Genomic DNA, 25158 nt, shown 5'->3' with positions numbered 1-25158 from the left:
ATCATACATAAAATTTAGTTTTTATTTCATTTTAGTACTTTTATTTCAAATATAAAAAAGAGAAAATAATTTCAGTGACCAAAAATCCCAGATAATATACGATTTTGACCAACTTTTTTTGGATTTGCGAAAATGACCAACAAAATCGCAATGCGATCTCTAATTCGCATTGCGATCTCCACTATCGCAAATTCGCGTTGCATTTCGCGTTGCGATAGTTGAAAATCGCGTTGCGATTTTCCATTTCGCGTTGCTATAGTTGAAAATCGCGTTGCGATTTTCCATTTTGCGTTGCGATAGTTGAAAATCGCGTTGCGATTTTCCATTTCGCGTTGCGATAGTTGAAAATCGCGTTGCGATTTTCCATTTCGCGTTGCGATAGTCTACAATGTCGTTGCGATTTTCCAAATTCGTTGCGATAGTCTACAGTTGTTGTTGCGAAAGTCTACAGTTTTCGTTGCGATTTTCCAAATTTGTTGCGATAGTAAAAAAAAAGATTTTGTTTCTTAAGAATTTTCTCTAAAAAGATAGTATCCGCGCGGACGTGTCGAAGACACGTACTACCACGACCACGACCACGACCCGACCCGAGACGGTCGGCGGCGGCGGCGCGCGAGAGTCCCCCTTGTTCTCTATCACTCAACAAGGAAGTGGGAAAGCCAAGCCTTAAATACCATTCCCAATAGTATTTCCAATACTATGTGAGATTTGAGCATTACCAACACTTGTTCCCAATACTATGTGGGATTGAGCCTTAAATAGTGATATTATTTTTGAATGTTTTGCTTAAAATTGCAATAATCGCGATTGATTGTAGATTGACTTTTAATTATGACATAATTAATCGTATAATACTAATGTAATTGGTTGCTGATTTAGTTGTTTTAAGGTGCATGATTGTTAATTGTTTCTTGAATAATCACATTGTATTGGAAACAAGTGTTGGTAATGCTCAATCCCACATAGTATTGGAAACACTATTGAGAATGATATTTAAGGCTTGGCTTTCTCACTTCCTTGTTGAGTGATAAAGAACAAGGGGGACTCTCGCGCGCCGCCGCCGCCGTCCGTCTCGTCTCGGGTCGTGGTCGTGGTCGTGGTCGTGGTCATACGTGTCTTCGACACGTCCGCGCGGATACTATCTTTTTAGAGAAAAATCTTAAGAAACAAAATCTTTTTTTTTAACTATCACAACGAATTTTCGCAACGAATTTGGAAAATCGCAACGATAACTGTAGACTATCGCAACGCGATTTTCAACTATCGTAACGTGAAATGAACGAATTTGGAAAATCGCAACGACAACTGTAGACTATCGCAACGCGAAATGAAAAATCGCAACGCGAAATGGAAAATCGCAACGCGATTTTCGCAACGAATTTGGAAAATCGCAATGACAACTGTAGACTATCGTAACGAATTTGGAAAATCGCAACGACAACTGTAGACTATCGCAACGCGAACTGGAAAATCGCAACGCGAACTGGAAAATCGCAACGCGATTTTCAACTATCGCAACGCGAAACGGAAAATCGCAACGCGAAATGGAAAATCGCAACGCAATTTTCAACTATCGCAACGCGAACTGGAAAATCGTAACGCGATTTTCAACTATCGCAACGCGATTTTCAATTATCGCAACGCGAAATGCAACGCGAATTTGCGATAGTGGAGATCGCAATGCGAATTAGAGATCGCATTGCGATTTTGTTGGTCATTTTCGTAAATCCAAAAAAAATTGATCAAAATCGTATATTATCTAGGATTTTTGGTCACTGAGGTTATTTTCTCTATAAAAAAATAAATATTATTTATAAATTTTAAAAATTTAAATTTAAATATTAAAATAGTTAATTCACCCTTGATTTTTCCAACTAGGGCGGATGGGTCCGGTCTGCTAATTTTAGACCAGATAACGAGGATCCACGTATGATATTAAATAATTTAAATTTTATTAAAATTATATTTATTGAATATTATGTTTTTAAGGTGATTATAAAATAGTATGTCTTCTAAATACTTTTAATTATTTAACAATGAATGTTCAATCACTCTTGTTACAGTCGTTGATGTTTAAACTCGTGACCTCTAAGAAAAACAATGATTCTTTTAACTATTGAGATAATTTCAAATTAAACTCGAGACTTAATATCAACTAAAACTGATGTAATATCTTTTATTAGTATATTACAAGTTCACTTTGCGCATTTGTTATAAGATTTAATTTTAGCTAAAAAAAGATTAGTGGAGGGATCTTTATTCTTTCGTATTGTAAATCATATTGATTATAATGTAATTAATTTATGTTGATTATGTCTAGATATACAAATAAGATTAAATATTAAGAGACTTAATTGTTTTTCTTCAAAAAATAATAATTTATCAAATATTTAAATCTAAAAATGATAAAGACGCACTCCTCAATAAATAATATCCAAACTAAAAATAACCTAAAATTAAGGAATAAAGGTTTATCGAATATTTAAATAAAAAGATTAAGGAGAAAAAATTATCTTATTAATAATTAAATTAAAAGTATTTGAAATATTTTTATACTAAAATATTAGAGAAGGCTGCTGCCCTAATGGCTCCCCTCCCCTGTTGGTCATGCATAAACTATGATTTCATCGACACATTAATCCTAATAATAATTTGAATTCATTTTCTATATAAAAACTATACTACATTATAATGTCTTCAATTAACACTAATATTGTTCACTTGGTGATTGATTTTTTTGTTTTTTTTAAACGCATGATACTAAAATAAGTATCTAAACTATATATATTTTTTGAATATGTATTTAAATTATTTTTTGAATTATATTGATGTTTATCGTTACAAATGTTACTATTTTAAGTTTTCTATCGTCAATGTTTATAATAAATCATGTCACTTGGTGAATAAACTTATTATAATAAGTTATGTCACTTGGTGAATGGACTTATATTTTAGTTTAAATTTGCATCCATTCAATTATACCTTTTAGTTTTTCAATAAATTCTTTTCATGAGACGTTTTAACTATTCATCAAAAGTTCCTAACCTTTTGATTCATATCCCCTTACCTATAAATAGGTTAGTTGAGGCACAATCTTAGACACAACTTTGAAACACAATTCACAAAGTTGAATTAGGAAACCACTTAGAAAATTCATTTCAAATTATTTCTTTCTAGTGATAAAGAAATGTCAGATTGTGTTCGACTGATCACTACGGTTGTACTTACTATTGTGATTTTTTGTTATTGTATCATGGGAGACCGACGTCCAACGTTACTCAAAGCACCTAGGAGATGACGAATATGTCTTAAGGAAACTGTTCATACATGCCTCAACAAAAATCCTTATTTGATTTATCTTACTCTACTCATCCTATTCAGTGTCTACATACGAGTAAACAAATCTCATTCCTCTATTTTAATTCTTTATTTATTTTGCTTCGTTCAATTATATAATAATATTTATTATTATTATTATTATTATTTATCTCGAATTAACAATTTTTATAATACAATCTACCCTATTAGACCCTCACAATCAAAGTAAGAAAGTCTTTTAGAGACGAGATAAACCCCCAAATAATGTACAAGGAGCACTCCAACATGAAACCCAGTACACTCAGCTATGCTTTGCAAGATTGACATGTGTCACTAAACTAGAAAAATTATCGCCGTAGCCCGAGTACCTAAAAAGATAACATTTATAACGTTAGGCACTGGGATGATAAAAAATAATTTAGACACCTATTTGAAAAAAATGTATAATTTATACACCTATTTTGATATTAAGTTTTTTTTTAAAAAAATTATGCAATAATCTGGAAAATGTTTAATGCTCTGGAATATTCGATTATTTTATTCTTTTTACTAAATTGATTATTTTATTCTAAAGTGTATAAGATTAAAGGTATAATTATGAATTTCATCTTTCTAACTTAAACATATAAACAGTCGTTTCTTAGATTAATGATTCAACGAAGAGGGTTCATAACATTACTTAATTTGATTAATCTCTTACATTTTTTTGAAGTATGAGAACCAAGTCTGAAATTTAAACAAATTAGTAGATGGATTACAACGACCAGTTTGAACTCTTTAATGCCGGTCTAATTTAGTTTTAATCTTTTTATTATGCTGAAATTGTTAGACAATACGTTAATCCGATAAATAAAATAATAGTAGAATAAATAAATGTTATTATTGAATCAAACAAAGCAAAAATAAATAAAGAACTAAAGTAAAGAGATGAAATTGTTTACTAGTATTTTGACATGAAATAGGATGAGAGGAGTCAGATATATAAAAGATGAAGTTTTGTTGAAACATGTCATCTCATTGGTGCTTTGAGTAACGTCGGATGTCGGTCTCTCAGGATACAACAACAAACGATCACAACAGTAAGCACAACCGTAGTGATAAGTCGAACACAATCTTGTCTTTCTCTATTACCAGAAAGAACGAATTTAAAAGAAATTTTCTAAGTTCTTTCCTATTTCTAAAATTGCATATTGTACAATTGGATAGATGCAATTTTAAACTTAAAAAATAAATCTACTCACTAAGTAACATTACTTATTATAATAAGTTTATTTATCAAGTGACATGACTTATTATAAATGACATCAATTTTATTCAATTATTTATTATTTTCCAACAGAAATTCGACACTTAATTCCCTTTACTTAAATTTGGCTTAATTTAGTCTGTTACTTTACCTTGTTATGATTAGGTTCATTTCGATGAGACCATTAATTTGTTCTCCTAAAGTGACAATGTGTGTGTGTGTGTTTTTAAATAGCCTTAAGCATTCGAACATACAAACTTATTGGTTGAACACAATTGATTAAATTTCTCACATGTCCCTGAATATGTAATAAAATAACAAAAGAAAATTATACTATCATTTTAACAACCAATGAATCTATTAATTTCAACTTACTAATAACAATATAGATTATGGTAGAGGAATCAAATTAGAAAAAAGTAAAGTGATTAAATCGCAAATTTAGTATATTAAAATGATTAAAATAAGAATTAGATTTTTTTTAATTAAGCACTATAATAGATCTATTTACCGACTAATCCAGATAAAGTACTGCAGAGGCGATGGCGACCTTTCCAATCCAGTTTGCTCCATTCACAAACTTCAAGGTTCAAACTCTTGACCTTACTTAAGGAATCTAGTGACTCATCCCATTAGATCAACTGATTGTTGGTATAAGAATTAGAACTTTGCTATTATACTAAAAAATAAATGCATAACCAGATCTAGTGGGATGTGTTACTATATCATTAAACAAAGTCAATGATTTGAACCCTGACGGTTGTGAATAGAACAAATTGAATTGAAAGGGTTACCCTCGACTTTACATTATTTGGTTTAGATTAGTTGGTCAATAAATTAGGTATCAATAATTAATTAAAAAAATGAATGCATAGATATATATTTAATATTTTGCTTGCACGGGGTTAGTTGAAGATTCTTGTTCTCTATAATCAAACAAATTTAATCTAATACTATAATCTATACATATTAATATTTATAGAAAACTAAATGATTTTATTTTGGTTCGATCGATTTATGCCGTACAATTGTCAAGACAAGATTGTTCTAAAAAAAGTAGAAACATGTGCTACAAATATCGAAGTCAGGGCATAACTTCCAGTTAGGTTTGGTTGTCCTCTAGTATGTATGGTTAAACAAACTGATGGCGACATTGTCGGAGAAAATTTTATCTTCTTTTCCTTTTTTCCCTAGAAAAAGACAACATACGGTAAGAATGATTGATGGGTATACATGCATATGCATATACTGATATTTACACAAGTACTATGGCCATCTTCATTTTATTGTTAAAATTCGAAATATGCTTTAACTAGGTCGAGTTCTTTCCATTGTACCACGTTAGCTTCGTCTTTATAAATTTCGTGTTTATAAGGTGACCATGGATGAAGTTGAAAATATGTGTTTCTAAAAGTAATTAAGACATTATCATCGTAAAGATGCAATTATCTTATCGTTCAATCAATAATGTAATTCAATTGCATTTTCAGAATATGATACAATTACAGGGATGAAAGCAACTCAGATACTGAGCTATCTTCCAGCCGTGTATTGGTTGGCTCCGAGAAATTGATGCCCTTTAATCCTTCTACTTCCCTACAAAGAATTTCAAAAGATGAATATTCGTCGTTCAATCCCTTCAAATTTCATATTGAAATGCTATTAGGCACTCCTCTGCAAGAAACTCCAGGTTCCGAAGACGGCACCAATAGCTGATAAGGTGAAACCCTAGCCCCACATCGATTTCTTAGCTTTGGGTCTCTGTTTCTTTTTCAATCTCTTTCTCAATTGACCTCATCTCCATTGAGAACTTGTAAAATGCTTCTGTGATACATGGGTTCCCTTTCCATGTCGAAAGATCTTTTCTATTCCCCAAGTACTCTTCATCGTCTGAATGTGTGGATAAGATCTCGAGTACCGAGATTAACACCGTCATATCTTTTAAAATTGGCAAAGATGATAAGAAATACCCTTCCGTGTCCGATACGAAACTCGGGTAATCCGGATCGTCCTGGTTCGGGACTAGTCGTCGCATGTACGGTGGACGTACGGGAGCGTATCCACCGTAATGGTACTGCCCGAAGTTGAGAGCGGCATTTTCTGCCGATGAAATCCAGATGAGGGTGGTTAGGATGGAGACGAGATCCTCCGGGTCGAAAGCTTTGGCCACCAGATCTCATGGCGGAGATCGACATGGCCTACGTTGATGGACTCATAGTACCATGCATTGAGTTCTGGATCGGATCGAATACTAATTGAATCTGGGTAGTAATAGTTCACGTAGTCCTTAACCAGTCTCTCAATGGCTGACCATATAAGTAACCCATCGTTGGCATATGGATAGTCTTGGATGAGTAATTTTATGCCATGCGGCTCGGTTGGGTCTGGTTCTGCGATCCCTCTGCATTACAAAAGTAAAAATCAGAATGTATCTCGAGATCTATACGTTTAAACAAAATAAGGTCGAAATAGAGTCGAGCAGAGAACAACTCATACCTTCGGATGAGGTCTGCTGGGAGGGCTTCCATGTCGAAGCGCCAGTTTTTGTAAGCAAGAGAAGTAAGCTCCATAGAACATTCTTTAGTGGAGAAGAGGGACTCGATCAATCCGTCGGCGCTGATGAGAAGCTCACGAGCTCTGGCGTTAATGTCCAAAGTGTATCGCATGTGAGGATGAAGAAGCTTGTGGATCGGATGCATTACACTTAAGTTTCGTCGTGCCGCTATGATAAACGGTTCCATGCATGCATGAGTCCTCAACCTGTACATGATTAAAACTTCTCATTCATCGAAACCCTAAATCGAAATTACTAAATTGATTATGTTTATAAGGGATATATGGGAATTTACATACCAATGCTGAATCAATTCATGAGCACCGGAATCGTTGGAGCAAACATGGGCTTTAGCTAATTGCCATTGCCAGAAAGAAGTGGCATCAACCGGAGGCGTAATCACTTGTTTCGTAGGAGTGTAAGGGTTCATCGGCGGTAGGCTTAGCTCGATAGCTATCGGCTTCAATGTTCTCAGCTGAGTCAAGAAGAAAATCGTTCGAGTTGCGTAGGCTTTTCGATCAGGGTGAGCATTGATGCTGTTGAGAAATGGAAGGTAAGCATCGTGATAGTCCAATATATACAGTTTTTTCTTTTCAATTGCCTGCAAAAAGTTGAAAATGAACAAGTAATTATTTTGATGAATGACATTCATTTAACCACAAATTGGTTCGTACAATTTATTAAATCATTTCAAATTATGATAAAATTGATAAAATATATAAGTTATAGGGATTAAATGTTATCACATTATACCATAATAGATGCTGTTTTAATTTTAACAATTAAACAATTTGTTTGTGATAATATTTTAATTAAAGAGTTTGTTTATCACTTAAAAAAAGTTATTTATCTGTTACAAGCACATAATTGAGTGACCTAAAGTGTATTTTACCCTATCATTTCGTGAAACTGACAAGTGTTCGTACGTAGTAACAATGGCAAGTTGCAAAATCAAACAAGTTAGTCATTTTCTTTTATTTACCTGTTCTACTGACATGCCATCCAGATGAGAGATTATGTGTTGTTCTCTCAAAGCAGACTCTTTTGGAACATAAACGGAGGCTTCCAGTTTGCTTACCGGTGGGAAAACCTGGAGCCTCTCGATGCTTAAGGGATTCTTTCCGGCGAGCTTTAGCCGACCGAATTCATCGTCTCGTAAACAACATGAAGCATCTCCTGCAAATATTCCCATACCCAAATTTAATAATTTATTTTCAATGATTAAAGATATCATATTCCTGAGTTGAAGAAAAGCTCTTAGTGGAGACGATGTTCGGAGGGTCGAATTTGAAAGCGTCGGCCGTCGAGTCTTTGATCATCTTGTTAAGATGCGAATGGTTTCGACATTCTTTGTAGAGATTATTGATATCAGCGAAGGAATTTACGGCCTCATCGCCTTCTCTTGAATGTTTAATAAAAGGGAAAAGATTGTTCATCATTGCTTCCATCTTCCAGCATCCACCGTCTCTCTTTTCACGTCTCCGAATGCTTCGTCTCTCGGTACGTACATCGGCGTGGCCTCGTCTGCCTGAGCTTCCGATTTGGGATCTGTGTATTTTCATGGAAACCACCATAAATTGCTTCATATATAAATTATACTCTATGAATATTTATCGAAAGAATAACGAAGTTAAAGTCACCTGACTCAGTGGGAGGACGTCCGATACGGCATCGTCTGGGATAAGGTTGTCGTTCTCCTCCTAAAACAGGCCTTGCGAATTTGGTTCCTTTATCAGGGTGTCCCAAATCATTGTAAACATCGTAATCATAAACTCGATCCGATGAAACCCTAACGCCCTCTCCATTGCCCCTCAGTTCCCTTAACTCTTTCTTCCTCAACTCTCTCAGTCCCATTGGCGTTTCGCTTGGTAAAAATGCCTGCAAAAAAATAGGCAACTCAGTTCATGCCATTTCACCGTTATTTCACCTTCTTATGAGCAAAATTGATAAAGGTTCATACCTGGTTAGAAAAGAAGATTTTTTTCTCCGAGTGAAGCTTAATCTTCTGTGGTTGAATCCAAGATTGACAGTCGAAATGAAGAGAATCTTCAATGGTGACGCTCTTTAAAAACAACTCCTTTCGATTAGTGTTGATGACGAGAATAGCTCCGGGAACCCCAAAGTTTACGTCCACCACAAATTCAACGTTGTAAGTGATAAATTAGTCGGCACTTATGTTCAAATCTCTGGACCACTCTATTATGGCTTCCTTGCTCACCTTCGCCTTGCCCGTCCCTTCATTCATTAATCCAAACACATTAGCCATCACATATCAAAATGCATATATGGTTGCTTTACAAGAATGAATGCTTACTTGGGTCAACATCAGTGCTAACAAGCTGAAGAGAAACACCTCTCTCAGCATCAATGGCGGTTTTAGAAGAATCCCACCATTGAAACATCAACTCCTTCATCTTCTCCTTGGCATCGTACCCGACCCGACATGGTGAATTGCACCGGAGTTTCGGGGATAGCCCCAACGGAATCAAGTTCGATGAGCCTGGTCGTCATAGGAACCGTGGCAACAGCCGTCACCACCTTCGTCACTTGCACTGTCCTCCTCTCCCGTGACTTCAACAACTAGTTAATTGAATGGGAAAGAAAGTGATTATTAGAAATCAAAGATTTCGAACCCAGCATTTCATTAGTCCTGGCTGCCGCCATTGATTGGGGAAAATCAATTAAAATTCAAAGCTAAGATGATTAAGATGAAAAGATGTAAGGTTTGCTTGTGAGCTTGAACTGTGGAACACGATAAAGTTCATCCGATATATTTATAGGCAGAAGGGAGCTGAGATTAAATCAACTCGGAAGTTGGCTTTAGATATGTGAATTGTGGATCACATGTTCTTGCGCCACGCGTTCAAGGTCTTTAAGTTTTACTGGGATCAATTGAATAGCGTTTTGTTTCACTAGAGACGATTTGTTTGAAAGTTAGGTTTTGGCATTATTAGTAGTTCAGTTCATTGAAAACCAAGGTTACAAACCACAATTAATATTTTATTTTTAATAATTTTATTTTATATTTTTAATTAATTTATAATTATATGTTCAGTATGTTAAAATTTTAAATTTTTATAAATTAAATTAATAGTGCTCATAGTACGTTTGTAAAAACTTTTTTGTAATAATTAAACGGAAAGAGACGTTAAGGGGGTGTTTGGTTCAAGGATTGTGGGATTCCCATGTTTGGTTGGCCGGGAATCTCATTCCCAGTAATATTTTATTACCAATAGTAGATTTTTTGGGATATATTACCGGGAATGTCATTACCTCCCTCCCCTTAGGTATTGTAACATTACTGGTGTTTTGGACTAAAATGCCCTTAAATTTTTATTTTTTTTCAAAAATATCCTTATTCTGTCATTGAATAATAAAAATTCTACGAAGGTTAAATTACAAATTTATCCTTAAATTATTTTAGATTTACAAAAAAAAAATCTATAATTAAATTTTTATATAAAGTTCAAGGGTTAAAAAATTTACCCTTTCATTAAACATTTTTTTTTATATTTTTAGTTTTGTAAAAAAATTATATAAATATTATGAATTTAATTTTTTAAAGCAAATATATAAATATTTTACAATTTGTAATATTATACAAATATATAATAAGGATAATTTGGTCAAATATACATTCCAATAATCTTTTATTCATTTAACCAAACACGGTAATCTTACATTCCTGCTAAACCAACCAAACACAAAATACAACATTCCCAGTAATCCTATTCCCTGATACTCTTTTATTCTCACTGATAATCTTACATTCCGTAAACCAAACGCACCCTAATAAATTGTTATATTACACTGTAGCGAGGGGAGTATCTTGCTCTAGGTTTACTTAGGCCATGGCCTAAAAAAGGTAAATTATTTATTCAGTCAGCCATTTATTATCTAGTTCTTGTTTTGACCATTCAATTATTATTTATTTTAATTATACTTAATGTTATATTTTTGTTCTCTTTTGGTCACTCGTTTGGTAGAGCACAAGGTTCTTAACCTTGAGGTAGTGGGATCGAGTCCCATGGAGGACATTTCATAATTTGGAGGTCTCCTACGGAAGCTGCTCTCAACCTAGTGTTGGGGGTAACCTACTTTCTTACCTTCCCCTTACCCCATTACATATGGGAACAAGGGACAACCATTTATATTGACGTATCATTACAAGATAATGTCACGTCATGATTGAAAAATAATTAAAAATATCATATTAATGTCATTCTTAGTTTTTTTAACTGCAGATGATCAAAATAGAACCAAATCGTAAGGTTGACAATGATTTTAAAAAAAATTAGTTAAGTGACCAAATAGTTAGTTTACCCTAAATAAAAAAATATGAATGAAGTATGTTAAGAAAATTATATTAGTCCTATTAATATATTTTGACAAGATGAATCCAAATTGTCCACGTAGTATATGCACAAGTCTTTAAGATTTAATCCATGTATTTTGAATATAGTCCTTCTCAACTCATAGAAATTGCTAGACTTATGAAAGGATATCATTGAACTGATATTGATAATATGAGGACTTGATTAGAATTTTAAGGACCAAAATAGAATACAGCCATAGTTTGGAGATACCTGATGCAATTAATCCAAGACTAGCTTTACTAACAGACAAGATTAATAATGTGTTTCCAAAGTTACCCTCGGGTTATACTAATATAACATTTTTTCCGACACTGGGGATAAAGATCCGATCCAGTCCATCCAGATCTCCCGCGTTTAAGTATCTCCTTCACAGCCTTTCTATTAAGTTTCCTATTTCTCTCACTCTCAGCTAGGGTTTTACTTCCAAATCCTTTTTCCCTTTAAACGAAAATAGCGATCAAATTCCAGCGCCGAAGAGAACCTTGAAGAACACTTAGCTATGGAAGACGACAGCGAGTACGATCCCCAACTAATCGATGACGAAGAAGACGAGGAGATCACGCAGGAAGATGCGTGGGCGGTCATCTCTGCTTACTTCGAAGAAAAAGGTTTGGTGCGTCAACAGCTCGACTCGTTCGATGAGTTTATCCAGAACACGATGCAAGAAATTGTTGACGAGTCCGCCGAAATCGAGATCAGGCCCGAGTCACAGCACAATCCTGGTCACCAATCTGACTTCGCTGAGGTCCTTTTTCATTATTTTCTTCTAAAGTAACGCAAAATTTTCTTATATATATATTTGGACAAGTGAACTTTATTTGTCCGAAGCTAGAGCGGATAAAAAGTTAATTTTTTAATAGAAAATAATTATATGATTGAATTAGAGTTTAAAAATTATAAGCGTGAAAATAGGAGTGGGACAATAATAGTGAAAATAATTAAATAAAAGAAAAGAAAATAGTGGGAAAAACCAAACTAACTGTAATTTGTTTTTAATTTTTATGTGATTAGGAGTGAGTTAATAGGAATGGAAGCAATAGTTTTTTGAAGGTTGTATTTTTGTAAGGCAGTGAGAAGTTAGAGCATATAAATTTAGTAACGTATATATTGTCAAAGAAAACATGAATAAATTCAATGATCGTGTTGTTAACAGCAAACTCAAACAAGTATTTACTATTAGTATATACATAAATGGATGGATAGATAAGCAAAGTTTGCTTCATATGATTGATGAATGGTTACAAACTCTCCCTTTAATTGCTAAACTATAGTCAGGTTCCAATCCCCCAGTTAACAATCATGAAAGCATTTAATTGGTTTGAAAGGTTTCTAAAAGAATTCGGTCTAAAACTGTATATATGTTCATTGCTTTTCTGCTCACCTTACCTGCATCCTCCAATAGAGCTCCTGACAAACCAATAAAGATGCGAATTCCATGCAAGACAGAAGATAATATAGGTTAGAGATTTAACCTTGGCCCTCTTGATTGATCAATCCAGAACCTCTTGCCAAGAATAGTTTTGATCATGAACCCATTAGCTTTAAGGCATGTAAGAATTTCGGTTTCTAGGTTTGGAGTTAGTTTCTATTGGAACTTAATTGTTAGGCTAAATTGTTTTTTTTGGGATAAATTTCTTAAAGGAACGAAAAAAATTATAGTTTAGGAACTGTGATAATTAATTGTGTCATTTATTCAAAGTTCATTTTAAATTTTGTTCAGTTACAAATTTAAGGGTAGCAATCTTGAAACTGATTATGGAGAATTCTTCTAGTAAAGAGAGAAATTAGAAATGAATAGTCAAAGTCTTTGAATTCTGATCTCTTATTTATTTTTCCATTATGGATATGTTTCATTTCAATATATATTTACTTCCTTGATTGCTTGCTTAGCAGTTAGTCCCTTGACTCTATAGGGGTCTAATCAAGCTCTAAGGCTTGAATTTTATGTTTCTGAAGTTAGTTTTTTTTCTTTTGTTTGGGCTTCTAAATACTAGTTCTTATTTGCAGACTATCTATAAGATTAACTTTGGTCAGATCTACCTAAGTAAACCTATGATGACTGAGTCGGATGGTGAAACTGCAACTTTATTCCCAAAAGCTGCAAGGTTGAGGAATCTTACTTACTCTGCTCCATTGTATGTGGATGTAACTAAAAGAGTTATAAAGAAAGGGCATGATGGTGAAGAAATAACTGAGACTCAAGATTTTACCAAAGTGTTCATTGGGAAGGTTTGGTTACTGTACTTTCTAGTTGTGAATGGATGAATTTAACTTTTAACATTGACCCTCTTTTTCCCTATTCTGTATGTTATTAGGTTCCTATAATGCTTCGTTCAAGCTATTGCACACTATATCAAAATTCAGAGAAGGATCTGACTGAGCTTGGGGAATGTCCTTTAGATCAAGGGGGGTATTTCATTATCAATGGGAGTGAAAAAGTTCTAATTGCCCAAGAGAAGATGAGTACAAATCATGTCTATGTCTTCAAAAAGAGGCAGCCCAACAAATATGCATATGTGGCAGAAGTTCGGTCCATGGCGGACTCCCAGAACAGGCCACCAAGTACCATGTTTGTGCGGATGCTTTCACGGACCAGTGCTAAAGGGGTAAAGATAATTATTTCCGACATTTGGATGCTTTTTCTCTACCATTCAATCATTCAATGAGGTAGCTAGTTATGAAAATAGATGATTTTACAGTTTTGTTGGTTTCACGCATAAACTGCAGGGCTCTTCAGGGCAGTACATTCGTGCTACTCTTCCATATATTCGAACTGAAATTCCTATCATTATCGTGTTCCGGGCTTTGGGATTTGTTGCTGATAAGGACATATTAGAGCATATATGCTATGACTTCTCTGATACCCAGATGATGGAGCTGCTTCGACCTTCCTTAGAAGAAGCATTTGTGATTCAAAATCAGCAGGTTCTTTTCTTCTTCCTATTTCGTTCAGAGTTCTGACTTGAGGTGCTGCTGGGTTGAAAGGTCAATTATAATGAGTGCTATTGTTGCTTGCATTGCTCCTGTCTGAGCTTGTTCTGCATATTGGTCATTTCTAGCACCTCCTAGATATTTATGTTTATCCAAGTTGCACTTTTCCGGTCCATCCTCTGAAGAGTGAGTCATGAGTATAATGACTATGAGGTGCTTAAAACCAGATCATGAATGACACTCTTGTGATGTTGAGAATTTCTCCTGTTTGCTTTTCATGCCTTATTGAGCCTTGCTAATGTTGCTATTCCTTTACCTCAGGTCGCTTTAGATTATATTGGTAAAAGAGGAGCAACTGTTGGTGTTACCAGAGAGAAGAGGATTAAGTATGTGTTGTGTTAGCAAATTTTCATGTGTGATGAAATGTAATGTGAATGTTTGTAACGCTCATGAGAAGCTTCTGAGCATCTTCCTTACAGGTATGCTAAAGAGATCCTTCAAAAGGAAATGCTTCCTCACGTTGGTATTGGGGAGTTTTGCGAGACGAAGAAAGCTTATTATTTTGGGTAGGTATATTGGAAATTGCTTTGATTGTGTTATTGTATTCCGATTCATTCTAAATTATTGCTCTTTTTCCAGGTATATCATTCACCGGCTGCTTCTTTGTGCACTTGGCCGGAGGGCCGAAGATGATAGAGATCATTATGGCAACAAGAGGCTGGACCTTGCTGGTCCTTTACTTGGAGGCCTCTTTAGGATGGTTTGTTTTTAGTTTGATAGATTTCAAAATGTCCCATGCTCTTTATCATTTTGATTTGCCATCTGATATTTGGTTGTGATTTCTAATACTGCAGCTTTTTCGGAAGTTAACTAGGGATGTGCGATCTTATGTGCAGAAGGTTCTTTTCCATAATGATCGTTTTCTAGATCTCACTGCAATTTGGATTTTATTTTTCGTGTGTTTGTACTTGATTTTATTGCTGGATGATAGTGTGTCGATCATGGGAAGGATGTGAACCTGCAATTTGCTATCAAAGCAAAAACTATTACAAGTGGTCTTAAATACTCGCTTGCTACTGGAAATTGGGGGCAAGCAAATGCAGCTGGTACAAGAGCTGGAGTGTCGCAGGTCAGAGTTGATTGTTCTTTTTTTTAGTGTAAATTTATACTGAATTTTCCCCACCCCAAGATTTATGCCATAGCATAAAATACCTGTACCTCCACCATATATCATTTCCCAGTTGGAAGTCCTCATGACGTTATGCGTGTTCTTTCTAGGTGTTGAACCGTTTGACATATGCCTCCACTTTGTCGCACTTGCGAAGGCTCAATTCTCCTATAGGACGTGAAGGTAACACTATTGCTGCTGTAGTGTTGTCTATTATTCATTTGCCCTGCATGCTTCAACATGCATTGGTGAACCTCATTTAATGATGGCCTTTTTGTAGTCTTTAGCTAATTAAGCTTTTGTTTACCAGGGAAATTGGCTAAGCCACGTCAGTTGCATAATTCCCAGTGGGGAATGATGTGCCCAGCTGAAACACCTGAAGGACAGGTGAGTATCTTGCATTTTAATTCATCTACATTCATTTGTTGAATAACAATCCCTTCTCACATGTTTCAATCATAATTGTGGGTGGTGGATGTATCAGGCCTGTGGACTTGTAAAGAATCTCGCATTGATGGTCTACATTACTGTTGGATCAGCTGCGTATCCAATTCTTGAATTTTTGGAAGAATGGGGTACAGAGAATTTTGAGGTACATACTTATCATAATTTTTTATTGAATTCATACCTCTTCTTTTATTTCCTTATTATTTTAACTAGATTGACTTTTTTCATTAAATTTTCAGGAAATTTCTCCTGCAGTTATTCCTCAAGCTACAAAAATTTTTGTCAATGGTTGTTGGGTTGGTGTGCATCGGAATCCTGATATGCTTGTAACAACGTTGAGGCGATTGAGAAGACGGGTATTAATGTATTTTGTATATATTAATGTACTATATATGTGCATTCTTTTATATGCATTTAAATATAATCTTCATAGTACATTAATCTATTATATAAATAATATCTTTATAGTTTTTATAAGTTTTTAAAAGATGACATAAATTATTTTTTTAAATATTTATCATTTGGTTTATTTTGGGCCTTCAAACCTAATTCAAGACTAATTGATATTGATACTAAGGCCTGATCCCTGATGCTCTCTTTAAGTATTTTTCTCTTTTATTTTTTTTGAACTTCTCTGTGCACGTTATTTTATTTCTTTGTGTTTGAGACTTCCATCAGACTTTTTCCTCTTTCCTGCCGCCATTCTTCTGTTTCTTTTCCTTCCTCTGGTTTAGTTCCTCTTTTCCTCCCGCCAACTTTCATGAAGCATTTGTGTCCGACACTTGGATGCGGGGATATGACCTCCAAGGTCTTTTAAATATATAGAAAAAGTTGGAAGAAGCTAGCCATACCCGTGTACGTACACCCGAGTCTGAATAACGTAGGCCAACATGGGTGTTGCGTGGCTCCCATTTTCTGTGTTTGAGCAACAGAGGCTGTTTATGTGTTTGGTTAATGATGGATTTTTTATGTGTAGGTTGATGTCAACACTGAAGTTGGTGTTGTTCGAGATATTCGTTTAAAAGAACTTAGAATATATACAGACTATGGTCGTTGCAGTAGGCCATTGTTCATTGTGGAGAAGCAAAGGCTTCTAATAAAAAAGAAAGATATCCATGCACTGCAACAAAGGGTGTGTCACTTGTAACCTTCCATATTTTCTCAAACATAGCTTTATCTCATTGGTTTTCTTCTTTCAGGAAAGCCCAGAAGATGGTGGTTGGCATGATCTTGTAGCAAAGGGATTTATTGAATATATCGACACTGAAGAAGAGGAGACAACAATGATTTCCATGACCATCAATGTGAGAAGCAAGTCTTATTGGTCAAAATCTAGAATAATAGTAAATTGTAAATGCACCTTAGCTTCTAGGGAGGCTGTAAGGCAATATCAGAAATATAACTGCTTCAACTTTGTTCCAGGATCTTGTCCAAGCAAGAGTCAATCCAGAGGAAGCTTATTCGGAAACTTATACCCATTGTGAAATCCATCCTTCGTTGATTTTGGGTGTTTGTGCTTCAATTATACCATTCCCTGATCATAATCAGGTATTTGTATGCTAATGATGAACGTTAACTGATTGCATTTGTTTAGATTTCTTTTCTATTTTACTTATTTATTATCCATTGTATCAGTCCCCACGTAATACCTATCAATCTGCTATGGGTAAGCAAGCAATGGGTATATATGTCACCAACTACCAATTTCGAATGGTATGTATTACCTCCTATTTACATAAACTATTATAACGATGTCATACCTGGGAAAAATCATGATTTATCCTTCCATTTGTTACTCAGGATACATTGGCCTATGTTCTCTACTATCCCCAGAAGCCACTGGTTACCACACGAGCTATGGAACATCTACATTTTCGGCAGCTACCTGCTGGCATTGTAAAGTTGAAGTTCTATTTTCTATTTCCGTAATTACTTCAATTTTTGCTATACCCTTACAATTGTTTCTTTGCCTCGTTTCCTCAGAATGCTATCGTGGCGATTGCCTGCTATTCTGGATACAACCAAGAAGATTCTGTTATCATGAATCAATCATCAATAGACAGAGGGTTCTTCCGATCACTTTTCTTCCGTTCTTACCGGTAATATTCTCTTGATAATTCCTTTTGCTACTTTTTTAGATACGAGTCTTTTGGATCCCATACTTGAGCTCTCGTTACTCCACATTAATGTTTGTTGTACTTTGCAGTGACGAGGAGAAAAAAATGGGAACCCTTGTCAAAGAAGATTTTGGCCGACCAGATAGGGCTACTACTATGGTGAGAATCGAGCATGGCTTCACTATTTTGTTGTTTTTTGCTTCTTCAAAAACTGCTATAATATAAAGCTAAATACTAGTAATTTAATTTAAAAGAAACGAATGGTTCAAATGTGAAACCAATAGGAGGCGTGAGAAATGGATTTCTACTTCTTGTTTGCCAGTGTTGCCATATGACACAATTTGCTTTTTGCAGGGAATGAGGCATGGCTCTTATGATAAATTGGATGATGATGGTCTTGCACCTCCTGTAAGTGCAAAATTAGCGTAATGCTATGTTCATTGCATTGCGTACAAAATTAGTTGACTTACACCTTCCTGAAATTAAATTATTGTTGCCCGTTAGGGAACAAGAGTTTCAGGTGAGGACGTAATCATAGGAAAGACCACACCTATTTCACAGGAGGAAGCTCAGGGTCAATCATCACGCTATACAAAACGTGATCACAGTATAAGCTTACGGCACAGTGAAACAGGAATTGTGGACCAAGTAAATACTTTTCAACTTCCTTTTACTAACAGTTTTTAGTTGATGTTTGTGCACTAACGTCTGTCACGATGTTAATCCGTGCAAATGGATTAGGTGCTTGTGCTTTGGTGATCTTGTCATTGTGCTGACCGTTTCTATTCTTGTTTAGGTTCTACTCACAACAAATGCTGATGGGTTGCGATTTGTGAAAGTAAGGGTAAGATCGGTTCGGATTCCCCAGATTGGAGACAAGTTTAGCAGTCGGCATGGTCAAAAGGGAACGATTGGCATGACTTACACCCAGGAAGACATGCCTTGGACTGTGGAAGGCATCTCACCTGATATCATCGTGAATCCGCATGCTATTCCTTCCCGAATGACAATCGGTCAGCTTATTGAGTGTATCATGGGGAAAGTTGCAGCTCACATGGGAAAGGAAGGGATGCTACTCCCTTTACTGATGTCACTGTAAGTTGCAATCCTTAATTTTTGGATTTTGATTAATTAGATGTTTTCTTGAATTAATTAAGTTTCTTTGATGTTCTTGGACTACATTAAATGCTTATACCTGTTTTGGGACTATTCATGGATGAAGTATAACATTTAGAGACGATAGATGCATTTTAATCCTTTCGGTTTGATGTTATAGGTGGATAATATCAGCAGAGCGCTTCATAAATGTGGGTATCAAATGCGTGGTTACGAGACCATGTATAATGGGCACACAGGCAGGCGGCTTACTGCCATGATATTCTTGGGGCCAACATATTACCAAAGACTAAAGCACATGGTCGACGATAAGATCCATTCACGCGGTCGGGGTCCTGTCCAGATTCTAACAAGGCAGCCCGCAGAAGGTCGATCGCGTGACGGTGGTCTTCGTTTCGGAGAGATGGAAAGAGATTGCATGATTGCACATGGTGCTTCCCATTTCCTCAAGGAGAGATTGTTTGACCAAAGTGATGCATACAGAGTCCACGTTTGCGAGCGGTGTGGGCTGATCGCCATTGCCAATCTAAAGAAAAACTCGTTCGAGTGCAGAGGATGCAAGAACAAAACCGATATTGTTCAGGTAAGCCTTTTCTTTCCCTTGTTCCATTCCACGGTTGTAGATGTCAAAGCTTCAACATACATTTGCTAATGTTCTTGTTATCGGGAATCGTGGTTATAACAATGATGCTTATTGCAGGTGCACATTCCTTATGCCTGTAAACTGCTCTTCCAAGAGCTAATGGCAATGGCAATTGCTCCGAGAATGCTTACAAAGGAACCACCTAAAGACCAAAAGAAGAAGGGAACGTGATCGAAGTCCGGTCAGCATTCTCTCTCTTCATTTAGAATCCCCTATGTAAACAAAGGGGGGATTCTCTGTAATCTTATGATTTTCATTTGATTTTGTATTGTTGACACTCGACGATGGATACGAGAGTGTTGCTTGTATTGTACTATGAATTGTATGGTCGAAGAGTCGATGTGTACTGCCGATAAGAGTTGTTGCTCTCATTTCATAGACCAAGGGTAGAAGTAGAACCCGGACAACATTAACAATTATGCATATTTGTACTATTTGTTATGTATTGCTAATATTCAACTTTTGTGTACCTTTCTTTACCAATATTGTAAAATATATATATACAAACCATTCTCACTCTCTCAATATCGCAATAAACAAATGAAGAGTTCCCGCTTAGCATATTTTCACCCGATTTGCTTCTCTGATTTTTGTTTTAAAGAAAGGGATTTTGATCAAATTCTATAAAAAATAAATGTATCAATTCGTAAACTCATTTCTTAATATTAATGGCAAGTTTTTTCATTTATCTTAATAAGTACATGTTGTACTCCCTAAAAGAACTACTTAAAAGTTGATAATAACATCTGCATTAATAACCAACTTTGAGCGTCTTATTTTGCATTTTCCCCCTATTAATCGTATGCTTATAAATATAATATGAATTACGGTGTCAAAATCTCGGTACAAATGCGACAATGTTGAGTTTATTTAACTCGGGTTTTGTCTTTGGATATGAACCGACACATCCATCTCCCAAATCTCGTTTCTTGATTACTCGAAAATTTGTAGTGCGCAAGAGTACCATCTTTTTGTTTGTGTGAAGAGATCTTTGTATAGTCGGAGGAACCAATGCTTTTGACGGGTGACCAAACAATTAAGTTGATTCTCAAAATTAATAGATTTAACCAATTATGTCCCGTTCTTTTACCCTACCATATATCCAATTAAATAAGATTTCTTATAGATCTATCGATTTGTCCCGAGTTAACTAAAAGGGGTTGATCCATGAGTTTCAAACTCAAATTTTAAATAAATTAATAAAAAAGTTGTATCTTTTCTCCCACCTTTCAGAAAAATAAAGCACATACATTTTGGGACTCTCGTCCAGTAGATTTTTGTGAAAGGTAAGTACCATCTCTACATCAATCTGATTGGACGAGTTTCATAATCATCTCATACATTAATCGATTCAATTATGAAATTTAGAAATTGATCGAGAAAGCTGACTTGATCACGAAAACTGAATTAACCGAACCACTTGAGAAAACTGAAAAGGCAGGGAATTGCATAAACACAATAAGCCCAAAAAGTTAAAAAAACAATCAACATAAAATGATATTTTGAAATGTAACCACCAATTCTATGAAATGTACGGAGAACCAATACTATGGTAATACGGAATGCGATAAAGAATCAAAATCTTGAGGAAAATAGAAAAAAAATTGGGGGAAGAATGAACCTTGGTAAATGTATTGCAAACAATCAGGCTGTTGATGTTGCTTCTGGTTCTGTGGCGGATTCGTCCTTAGTAGCCGTAGCATCGTGTTCAGAGGCACAACCATTCTCTGCTGGTGCCACTTGCTCTGTGGATACCGATCAAGTTGGAACAGCATCTTTTCCATCCTCACTGTCCTTCGTCGGAGGCGGCGGAAGCATGTGAGGAGGGGGAGCATGCTTAAGCTTCACAAGAACGTGCCGCATTCTTGAAAGATCAGTTGGTTTTCCAGGCTTCGGTCCCTGGACGACAGTTATTGAGGGCCTATTCTCTTTGTCTTTCTTCCCTCTTTTCTTCTCGATATTAGGGACCTCACGAGGAATGAGTTCTGCAATAGCTGTCCAGTACTGTTTGTCCGCGTTCTTATGGAACTTTTCTTGGTTAGCCAAGTACACCTGATCCGAGTCCAAAATATCAAGTATCAACATCAAATATCTAAACTGCAGTTGAAGACGGTTTCTCATCACATCATGTTTATCAAATTTGCAGACATGATAAATGTCATTGCAGTCAATTCTGGTAAATAGCGATGGCAGAGAGTTGAAACCACCATTTAACAATCGTAATATAGAGTTGCGAACACTAATTGAATCTATGATTAATTGCATGAATTTGAATATGAGAGACGCTACCTTTTCTCTTTCTCTGTTATCAGTTTTGTTGGTCTCGATTGTCTTTCCCCTTTTCTCATAGAATGCTTGCTTATACTCCTCGGCTTCTTCAATAATCTGGCTTCTCAACTCTTTCTCCTTCTTCTCCTTTTCCTCGAGCACGATTGCGTTTTGACTGCAGCAAGAAATCAAATATGAACAAATAAATTCTTTTGGCTGCCAACTAACAAGTAATGGAATCCATAGATGTATAATAAACACACACATACACACGTATGATTTATGAACAGCCAAAGAAACTATAGAATTGACATAGGATAAGTTACTCGTATATTTCATAGATGTTTTGAAGACGAACACAACCAAGTGTTCTATAATGTCATTAAACTATCACGCACAATCAGCTATGAAAAGACTCAACAATGGACGAATAGGACATAAACCACTTGGGAAAGGGAAATTTTACATCTAGAAACCAATAACTGCTGCAAATGTTGTAGTTCATTACAAAGCATCGTCTCTAGAACTAAAAGTAACGAAGAGGTTCATATAGCTCAAGCTTTTAACATTATACAAGAGCTTTCGACTTTTCGAGCACAAGTCTTGACAACCACTTACTCTTTTACCTTTTCGATCACCCAATGTGTTATTGCCCATTGAGTTGTGCGTTAATTTTTTCTCAGCTTCAATATATCTTCTACACTAATTAGGCCCACATGCAAACCATAGAATCTATGGCTATTAATTTATGATATCAATAAAATGACACAGTATTCCAATGCTATTCCAACGTCTCCTGGTTGGGAACTTCAATGGGGATCTGGATCTTCTACATCAATTATTGTAAAAATCTATGGCTAATGGCATGCGATCATAGAAGCTAAAATTACAGTCTAAAGGATTCCTAATTTTTTTTTATCAAAGCCAACTAACATAAATCGAACACTAGAAACCTCAACTAGTAATTAGAGAGATCATGAATCTGGATTTCATAGCTAACGTAAATGAAACGAACAAACAATAGGCTAATTGACGCAATAGTTAAAACCATGGCAGATCAAAAAAACACGAAAGGATCCTTAAGAAATTTGTATTAAGAGTAAATATTGATTCAACTAATGCAAAAGCAGAATTTATGCATACGAATCGAAAGCACTGCGGATCTAAGCTGAGAAGCATTGCTAAACCAACAGATCTGGTCAAATCCACACAACAAAAGCCAACAAATATAGCGATTCAGTAACCACTACTCACCACCGCCACTCGCGAAGAACGAAGCCTTCCTCAGGCTCCATCTCAGTAGGAGGAGGGAGCACCGGTCCATCAGAAGTGAAAACATCACCGTTTCCGACGCCAAATCCATTGGTTCCATTTCCGTTCTCAACAGGAATCGCAGTACCGAAAGGAGATTGCGAGTATGCAGGCGTGGGATCGGACGATCCGAAACCGAAAATGTCAGCAGAGGAACCGACATCTACCGCCACATTGCCACCATCCATAGGAAAATTCTGATCGTTGCCGGTGAAGTTGGAGTAAGCACCGTAATCGGAGTAGCTCTCCTTATCGACTTCAAAAGGATGGTTATTGGGAGCAGTGTGAATCTCTTCACCTTCCATTCCGAACGCATCAAATGACGCCATCTTTGTCTAAGAAAACAGAGGAAGTAATTGAAATGGAGAATGCTTTATTTATTTATTTATTTTTGGCAGAATCAGAATTTTATGCAACCTGATTTATTATTAATAAATTGAATCATTAATTAATGTAAGCGTAAATTACTTGTATAGTTAATAAATATAGGGGAAGTTCTATTTTGTTTACTTATCTATAAATTTTATCAATTATGTCATTTAATTATATTTTTTTAATAAATTTAGAGTGAAATATAATATAATATAGTATCCGTTCAAAAAGATTTTCAACTTTCTGATAACGAGTGCCCATACCCTTACATATATGGTGTTGGACTATGAAATATCAAATGATAACAATAAATCTCTTGACTAATAATCATTAAGGTCGTTTAATGAGTATACTTTTATAAAAATAAACTTAAAGAGCTTGATATGGATTATGCAATATCTCAAGTTCGAGTCCTTGTGAATGTAGAAAATTTCTGCTGAGAGACTCACCCACAAAAGTCAGACCCGGATCAATCTAGAGTAAAACTTTGGAACTGAAGGCAACTAATGATTCTATTAACATAATAGAATTCAATGTATTTGATGAAATGCAACAATGACAAAATAATAAACAAAAGCAAATTATATCGAAAAGAAACGTCTTAAAGAAAATGATGAAAGCTTCTATAAAACTCTCGTACCGATGATAAAATGGGAGGAGAGCGGAGGGAGAGGGTTTGAGGAAGGGTAGGAATGACGTTCGCATTGAGAGAGATAACTAATAGGTACAATTTCTATGTTGGCAAAGACGTAAAGCCAATATTTCTATGAATTTATTATGTCAGGGTCAAGATGAGAGTCTCCTGAAATCACCTAGTTGCATTCTCTTTCTACTTAAATTGCTGAAGCCAGTCATCCCCACTGCTAAAGAAACGAAAACAGCTGGAAAAATAGGTTATAAGCTTTTGGCATTACACAAGGATGTCGGCATCCCACGGAATACAACTGAAGTGTTGGATTCGAGCTCTGCTGCCATTATTTCCAAAGTTGAAGACATTCTTGTTAGTTGCAACGAAATGAAGTCATAATGTGGGGATGATAGTGATTTAAAAAGGCCCGAGTTAAGCCCGAAATGGATAGCTTTGCTGATTTTGGAGAAAGCTTGTTTGTCAAAAATTTCTCTTGAAGGTATCTTCTTGACATATCCTGGAGTTAAGCATTTATATATAAACCGTCATGTTGGAAGTTGGAACTGTATGGTAGTTCAAACCTGAACACAACCACATATGTACTTATAATACATAACATACTATTTTGCTGACTGCTTTCATTTTTTTACATTGGTACACATA

The 25158-nt window shown here is 35.5% G+C and overlaps 1 protein-coding gene and 2 pseudogenes across 1 annotated transcript; 1 reads left to right on the top strand and 2 right to left on the bottom strand.

Moving 5' to 3' along the window:
* Nucleotides 1-6132: 6132 nt before the first annotated feature.
* LOC120151255 lies at nucleotides 6133-9782 on the bottom strand (annotated as a pseudogene).
* Nucleotides 9783-11848: 2066 nt separating this feature from the next.
* On the top strand, nucleotides 11849-20375 carry LOC120151265 (annotated as a pseudogene).
* Nucleotides 20376-21503: 1128 nt separating this feature from the next.
* LOC120151268 (clathrin light chain 1-like) lies at nucleotides 21504-23856 on the bottom strand. The gene is made up of 3 exons (XM_039163779.1): nucleotides 23439-23856; nucleotides 22206-22359; nucleotides 21504-21968 (listed from the first exon to the last, which is right to left on the bottom strand). Exons 1-3 carry the CDS (start codon nucleotides 23822-23824, stop codon nucleotides 21675-21677), a joined length of 834 nt encoding a protein of 277 aa, XP_039019710.1. The 5' UTR covers nucleotides 23825-23856; the 3' UTR covers nucleotides 21504-21674.
* Between the last annotated feature and the right edge of the window lie 1302 nt (nucleotides 23857-25158).

The sequence above is a fragment of the Hibiscus syriacus genome, unplaced genomic scaffold, assembly GCF_006381635.1.
Source record: "Hibiscus syriacus cultivar Baekdansim isolate YM2019G1 unplaced genomic scaffold, ASM638163v2 tig00111036_pilon, whole genome shotgun sequence".
NCBI lineage: Eukaryota > Viridiplantae > Streptophyta > Magnoliopsida > Malvales > Malvaceae > Hibiscus > Hibiscus syriacus.
This window is presented reverse-complemented; position numbering and strand designations above follow the sequence as displayed.